The sequence below is a fragment of the Spea bombifrons genome, chromosome 5, assembly GCF_027358695.1.
Source record: "Spea bombifrons isolate aSpeBom1 chromosome 5, aSpeBom1.2.pri, whole genome shotgun sequence".
Classification (NCBI taxonomy): Eukaryota; Metazoa; Chordata; class Amphibia; order Anura; family Pelobatidae; genus Spea; species Spea bombifrons.
Window position 1 is genome coordinate 92,355,350 of NC_071091.1, and position 8,347 is coordinate 92,363,696.

Genomic DNA, 8,347 nt, shown 5'->3' on the forward strand with positions numbered 1-8,347 from the left:
TTGCATTTATTTGCTCAACTTGCAGAGTTTATATGTGGAAGTCTAGTCACTTTTATAAGCCTACAAGTCAAGTCACAGGTAGTTGCTTCCAATCGACTTGGCAAGTGGCTATACTTTCTAATGCCACTTGCATGGGCTTGGTGGCAAGTTAAATCCTTGTGAGTTATGGAACAAAACTGTCAAATATTATCCAATTTAGCAGATTGGGACAATACAACTCGATTATCTTGTTAGACCCTAGGATGGACCCCATGGACTAGCGATAAACATCAGGTCCAATAAGACCCAGCAAATATATTCAACACTCTCTTACACTTTACCTATAGTTCCCCCTGCCAACATCTAAGTCATGTTTTTTTGTTAGGTGGAGCAAGGAGGAATAGACAGTGGCACAGTAACAGAGGAACTGGCAAACAAAAATAACTTTAAACAAACTACAAATAATAACACAGTAGAAACAGTCTACAACTGAATGAAAATAATATACGACTATATGAATGAGCACCACGCGTTATTATGCATTTATATAAATAGTTATAGAGCTCCGCATACTGATTCACAAAACATCAAAACTACAACATGCATGTCAAGTGGACCATGAGACACCAACCTGCCATGGAAACCTTAATGCTTGGTCCTTGTTAATCAATGAAAACAAACTATAGGTCATAGGGTTCAACTACAGTATAAAGTGAAATAAGTGTTATTGTTTTATTATACATAGGAAGTTTTGTTAATATTCAACATGTATTTTGTGTTAAATATTGTTATGTAATGACCTTTGGCTTTCCATAAGACCATAAAACCTTAGAATTTGGATACACTATGGTTTGATTTATCTATGTCATTTTTAACTAAAACTTAAAACTTACAAAATGTCTTCCTCTCTTTCTCTTTACCTCTTTTTTCTCTTTATCTTTCTTTTTTCTTTCTCTTTGTCCCATCTCTCTTCTTTCTCATTAACTCTCCCCTTTCTACCGATCTCTCTCCTTTATTGTTGTTTCTGTAACATTTCCCCATCTCTTGTCAGCTATGGACAACACAAAGTTGAGGGGACCAAGGAAATTTTTCATTGGGGCCTTGTGGCTTCTTGCTACGCTCCTGTGTGGGGTTATTCAGTGCTGATGTCAAGGAACTCTAGTTAAAAAAGAAAAATAAATTCTTCAGGACTACTGTTTTCTTCCACTGAAAATATATTTCCATATTATCGTTATTTTTTCTAAAACATAGCAAAAGCATATTACATCAAATCCCAATTAAATAACAGAACATTGTAACACCACTTTTAGAAAGATTTACTGTAATTTAAAAGCCAGAACAGCTAGATTAATTAGCTTTGACCTTCACCACCTTTAGGTGGTAGAGGTCGTCAAGGCTGAAAGGAGCAAGACAATTTTCTGAAGAACCTATATTTAGTATAAATCCTGATAAATTGGTTCTTAATATTATTAAATAAATTAAAGGGCTCCCTGGCCAAACTGTACTACCTTCAATTTGTAGCATTCAATCTGCAGTTCAAGAATTGTTTTAATTAGAAGTGCTGTCCCCTTTGTCACTTATTTGCATAGTAAATCAAGCAGCTATGGTTGCCACATCAGTTCAGGACACACATCATTTTCACGTTGCTAGCTAGCTCATGTAAAGTGTTACCTTGTATTAAGGACTCAGTTGCTTAATGAAGCAATGCATTTCCTTCTTTGAGTGCTTACATCTAACAAATGGCAGGGCAGCACTCTAAATGCGCTGCTTGTCAACAGGTGAGAATGATGTGTGCCAGCCAATGTGGTGCCTTTACTAGCAGAACCCATGCATCACTAACGCAAGCCTGCTAAAACGTCAGGGGCAAGCTGAGCTAGGTGCACTGCACTGTGATATCAGGTGGCAGGTTTCAAGGATGTCCCTGTGACTGACCTACTGACATTTGTATTTGTAGCACCACACTGTCGGGTCCTTTGCCTGCCAGAATGCATCATCCCATAGATGATGTAATTGGGTTTTATCTCACATTTTGTTGCGCCTTTGTGTCTTCCTTGTCATATCTTCACACCTAGTCGTTGAGACCTGGCCTGTGTAGGTCAATGTCACAGCAGCATGTCAACATCATGTGGCTGATGCCTTGGAGACTATTTAAAGATGAAGTGACCATTCCTTCTTAGCCTGTGTAGGGAGCTTGATGAACTTTTGGATGTGCTTGTTAGTATGACTAGTGACCAAAGGGGCAGGATTAACTTTTGGGGCCTGCTATGCCTATTACTGTAGGGCCTTGAGACTCCTGTAAGGTTCTTGAGGTGCAAAGTGTGATAGAGGTCTGTGCAGTGTTTACCACAGACCTCGTAACTAACGTCCATGGCATATGCACCCCCTGATGTGATGTAAATTAATAACTAAACTTTGATAAACATAATAATGGTATCTGCATAAATAAATAATTTAACATGTACCATAAAATGATTTTTATAAATTCATGTACAAGTATAGAAATATGCAAAATCAAAGTAACACGTTAACTTATACTGGGAATGTAACCCCTGTTGCTATCTGGTACCTTAAGAAAAAATCCAATAAGCCTCATGCTGGTCCAGTCATTTAACAATGTTTCCACCAAGAAATGCACAAGACATTGTTTCTATTCCCTGAAAGGAGAAAATGCAAATCACCTCTGTTACTATGTGAAAAGTGTTTGCTCACCGGGGAAGTTTCAACTTTAAGTAAAACATTAGATAGATGTTCCATAATAAGTTGTTTTAAGTCCTCTAGTGGTACGACCGACATTTTGTACTGCACATTTTTTGCAAGTAATAAGATGTATAACGTTATAGGTGGCACTATTTACATAAGTTTTCAATTGAAAAGGTTTTTTCTATTAGATGTAGATGTAAACAGGATGGAGCCAGATAGGCCTGTTGTGCTCTTCACTAACAGGCTAGGTAATAAGTGGTTTCACAAAGTTACAAGTAACAAAGTAAAATTTCAAAATAAAAGTCCTCAAGCCCAAGGATTAAGGGCTCATTATGTGAACCTTTAATCCTGGAGGCCAAAAATATTAAATCGTGTTCTCCCACACATTGATAAGTGTCCATAGCTATTAACTGGATAAAAAGTGGATTTTGGCTTTAAATCCCTTTTTTTGGTAATCTGTCTCCTCTGTGGGGACGTTATGGACTTGCAAATCTTCCAAAACAGACACCAATTGTCCTAAAATAAAAATGGCACATGAGCATCATTCAAATCATAGGAAACTGACAGAGAAACAGGCGCGTCCTGCCGATTAGATAAAATGTATCAATGCATCAAAATAAACCCCACTGGAATCATTGAATGAACTATTGGAAACTACCTCGTGTGGTACATTAGACTGAACACAATTTAACTGATTAGAATTACAACTTTCACCATAATTATCCATATCCGCAGTTTTTATAATTCCATGCTGTGGCTGAAAAAATGTCAGGGACTCCAAAAATGTTTCCTCAAAGTTATTTTACAAATGATTAACATCAAGAAAAGTCTGAAACAAATTAAAATGAATACTAGGAGAAAGTGATAATCCAAGGCTCAATACTTCAGCCTGTAAAGGAGATAACGGGTAATCAGATATATTAATCATATTCAGTTGCAGCTGCTGTGCCAAGGTAATTTGGGTCTCTGATAATGATTCTCTGTGTCTCATTCACCTTCGCATTCTTTTCTCCTTTTGTATGCGATCCTGCATTGAATAAATCCTGCTGCGATTCATTATTAGAAGAGGAGGCTTTCTTAGCATAGAGCTGTTTGTTGAAAGATGTTGATTTTATGGACCAAGTAGAGTCCACAGAGTGATCGCTGCTGTACAGTTTTGTGAGACTGAAAGAACATTGTTATGTTCATACCTGGATTGGTAATGGGGCTTTCTTTTTTAATCGATTTATTTTGCCTGGTAAAACTTCTGTTATCACGGACTTCATCATTCATGTAATCTAATCTAATCCCGCTCAAATTTCTGCTTCTTATTCTCAGAGATTGCATTTTCAAGATTAGATTTATAGTCATCCTTTTTACTCAGGGTCTCCATTTTTGTCAGTACTGATATTAATAATGCTTGCATGTATTCAATTATGAAACATCAATTTTAAAGAGCAGGTCGTCAATATAGCATACCATCTGGTCCTGAATTTTAGATCATCTTCAATCTTCACGTTATTTGTATATTAACTTGTATATTGTATATAGCTATATTTGTATATCTTTGCTACTGACCTAGGAAGTTCTACTAGCTACCCTATCTGCAGCCATTGCCCTTATCGCTTAGCCCCAGCACATGACATTATATCCCGTAAATTTGGCACATTCTGTAAATTTGCTTGAAAAAGAAATATTTATGATTTGTACCAATGGCAGTTAAGTTTTGTTAGGCAATGCAAAGCTAATTTGTTATTAGCATACTAATATATATTATATTACAGTTAGCTACTGACATGTAAGTGAAAGTGTTAACTGTATTTGCATTATGCAGTGATTTTTTTTTTATACACACTAATAGATACAGTACATCTTAAGTTCAAGGTCCTGCAGGTGTCCTTGTCATAAACCATAGTGAGTGACATGTTCAAGGGCATACTAAGTTATGCTGCCAAGACAAAGGGTATGTAAGATAACAAAAAAGGGGAGTTTGGATGGAGGAGCCCTGCGATTTCTGTATTCCAAGGGTATGTTGCAATGTATTATGTTTATTGGCAAGAATTACACCTATTTTCATATATTCTGCTTTATAGATTCATTTTGGATTCAAGTTAATTATTGTTTATTATATATATATATATATATATATATATATTATTCTATAAAAATATAAGTTTGGAAGTTTGGTTCACAGGTCCCTTCCTTATATTATACCCTCAATTTTTCATTATAAATAGAGGGACCTTACATTCACATAAACTTATTTCTTAAGGTACCAGTATGATAAGCTCTGCTAAATCCTGAGAAATAAGACATTAAAATCGGAATACAAATATGGACCTCACTATAACAGTAAAAATAGATACTCCGGTTAAAAATTAATTACTTAATTCTAAATTGATTAAATCACAATACATAGTGAAAAATAAGATTTTGTTTTTTAATCACTGACTCGTTGCATAATTTAGTAAATTTTTAATTGAGTTATGTTATTATTTGTTGTACTGATTGAGATGCTCTTAAACCCAGCCCAAGATTTCCATTTGCTTGAGGAAATTCCATGTCTGAACTAATATCAACTCACCTGGGGTAATAGAGTGGCAGGGTCTAAAACAGAAAATCCAATTCTACACAACCCTGGCCAGGAGAGCTTTACTGCTGCAACTGCTCATAGCTTAAGTTTGTTATGTTATATTCTTTCACTGGTAGATGGGTATGCCTAAAGACAAGTCAATAGCCTGTGTTTAGCTTTAGCATTTAGCCTACAGGTCTATGAGTTGTTAACAATTTCACACAAAAGCCTCCCAATATTTATTAGAAACCCAACATGATGTATATACTCCATAGAGTATCTTCTTTCCTATTTTTTTTTTTTCATGAGAATTTTCAAACTAAATATCTAAAAGCTATAGATATATCAAACACTAAGAAAAATGCACACATCACTTACCAATGACGTAATTCAGAACATTCCATCCACCATATGCAAACATCCCCTGGTAGAACGCTTCTCCAATTTGCTGCACGCCTGGAATATCACCATCAAATGCCTTATTCAGATTCTGGGTATTTCCCAATGCCAGGTGAACAATGCCACTGATAACTATGGCAGCGAGGACAGTCATCTTAAACACAGTGAAAACGTTTTGGATTGTAACAATCCATTTTGTGTTCAGACAGTTAATAATTCCTACTATTACAATGATAGCAATAGCAGCAGCCTTTTTGATCAATTCAGGTGCAGGGCATCCCGGGAAAAAGGGTTGAACGGCATATTCGGCGAACATTAAAGCATTAACAGTCGTGACAGCTGGTCCAGTAAACAAAACACCAGTCCACAAGAAAATAAAAGCAGGTATAGAGCCTAGGCCTTTTTTGATGTAATAATATTCCCCTCCGCATGAGGGAAAAGTCGTTCCCAACTCCGCATAACACAGCGCTCCCAGCATTGACAAAACTCCACATGCTGCCCAAATCATTAATGCTACACCAACATTTAACCTGGAATATAGCAAAACTCCGCCAGGAGAAACAAAAATCCCAGACCCTAGAATGACACCAATTATAAAGTTAACTCCACTAAAGTATCCGATTGTCTTTTTTAGAGCAACCTTTTCCTCCGTGGCAGAAGTTATTTCACCGTTTTCTGTGGAGTTTGCTTGCAGGGCCATTGCTTACACTATACTAACATTTTTTCTCATACAACATCGTTTTATCTGTTTGAATATTGTTTATTTTGGCATGACAAATACATGTAGCTGTGAGTTGGGTGAATTCCAAATTGCCACATGAGACTGAATATTTGCCCTTTGCTCTTTTTCTCTATAGTTATTGTAAGCTTTGCTGAAAATGCCCTGAAAAGGCATGGAGAGCCATTTGTCTCAAATAGATTTTAGAGTCACACAAGTGCTAAATGTAAACTTTGTGCTCTAATGTTTAATTATGTTATTTATATATATGTATATATATATATATATATATATAGACCTAATTTAAGTGACTGAAGAGAAGTAAATATAAATCAAATCAATATTGATCCTCATGTGGGCCTGAGTAGGCTTTGACTGGGATGCCGAGTAGGGCTAAGCCTGGCAGAATTTTTGAGTTTTGGTGTGAAGCTAAAGGGAGGTTATCTAAGGACATTGTCACTTCTTGCCCCTTGTGTCTGTTGGCCTGTCTTTCTTCCTTTGGCTGTCTTTTTCTCTCCCCCTTTTGTTCTGGTCTGCAGCCCTGCAGAGAGGAGCGTGAACAACTGGACCCGATCCTCGATCAGGGCTTGAGCTGTTGGGGAGGGGTTTCCACACTTATCTTCAGTGTGGGGAGACCTTCATGGCTTCTTCTTTGGCTATGAGTGTTGCGGAGGGGGTGGTTCTTCCCAGTTCAGTCACCAGTCTCCTCGTAGCTTGCTTAGGTCCAGGGTTGTTAGTCTGGGGGTGTGGCGGAACAGATCTGGTAGTAGGGATAGCAGGCGATTAGGTGGGGGTCCTTCCCTTCGATGAAGGCAATATCACAGACGGGTCTTCTGATTTGGGGGCGGTCAGTGGGGTTGCACAAGGGTGTGCTTCTGCTGGGCACGCCATGTGTGAGGGAGTTCTGGGGTCATTTGCAGCATCATCCAGGTGCTTGTCTTCTTCCAGATCTTGCCTGGAGGGACAGAATCATGGGACACCAGTGGAGCAGCCCAGGAGGAGGTGACCGGCAGCAGCCTCTCCAGGAGTTTCGGTGGCAGCAAATCAGGAAACCATGGTCCTGCGGTCCAGCATGGAGGACCTGTCAGCAATGAGCATGATGAAGCATAGGAGCTTGGAACCTCGGGTCTGGGGTTGGGCATCTTGGTATGTCCGTTCCTGTGTTGGTGATGCCCGGATAGCTTCGCAAGCTTAGGGGAGTTTTTCTCGGTTTGTTATTTATTCATGCTAATTATTTATGTTATTTACGTTATTTATGTTTATTGGGGTTCAGTTTTTGGCTGCTCTGTTGCGTGGCAATGACTAGGTTAAATAAACAGCAAGGCCATCAGCTCAACATTGGCAGAGAACAGTGGTCTACTGTCTGGAGAAGTCTGGTCACAAGTGGTCTTCATGGAATACTTGGAGCCAAAAAGACATACTCTGACTTGTAGACAGGACCAAGCGAAAATGGGAGCAGGTGCTTTAAACTGATGAATATAGCGAAATATTTGGCTGTAGAAGAAAAGCGGTTTGTTCGGTGAAGGGGTGGAAGATCTGGAGTGTTTGCAGGGAACAGTGAAGCATGATAAAGGTTCCTTGCAGGTTTGGGGCTGCATTTCTGCAAATGGGTACTTGGAAATATACTCTGCAGCACGATAACCACCTCAAACATACAGCCAAGGTCAATAAGAACTAGAATTGTGCATTCAGATTTGTGAAGTGCCAATGTATAGAATTTTGGTAAATTAATCGATTTGTATGAAGCCCTAAAAACAAGCCCACATCCCACATGAATCGGAAGAAAATGAAGCAAAAAGCTCCATCCAAAATTCATGGGTCCACATTCACTCACACTCTTACACACGCTTAATATTTTATTCTTGTTCACTGTCTCTCATGCTCTCTAAATGTTTTCTTACCTTCTCTGCCAACCACTCCCGCTTCTGCACATTCTCCTTCTTCTTTATCTTCTATCTCATTCCTTCTCTCCTCTCTTCTATATTTATTCTACTTCTTCT

The 8,347-nt window shown here is 38.3% G+C and overlaps 1 protein-coding gene across 1 annotated transcript; it reads right to left on the reverse strand.

Annotated features, from left to right (window-relative positions):
• Positions 1-939: 939 nt before the first annotated feature.
• On the reverse strand, positions 940-6,329 carry LOC128497749 (b(0,+)-type amino acid transporter 1-like). Its single transcript, XM_053467910.1, has 2 exons — positions 5,609-6,329; positions 940-1,137 (listed from the first exon to the last, which is right to left on the reverse strand). Exons 1-2 carry the CDS (start codon positions 6,327-6,329, stop codon positions 1,112-1,114), a joined length of 747 nt encoding a protein of 248 aa, XP_053323885.1. The 3' UTR covers positions 940-1,111.
• Between the last annotated feature and the right edge of the window lie 2,018 nt (positions 6,330-8,347).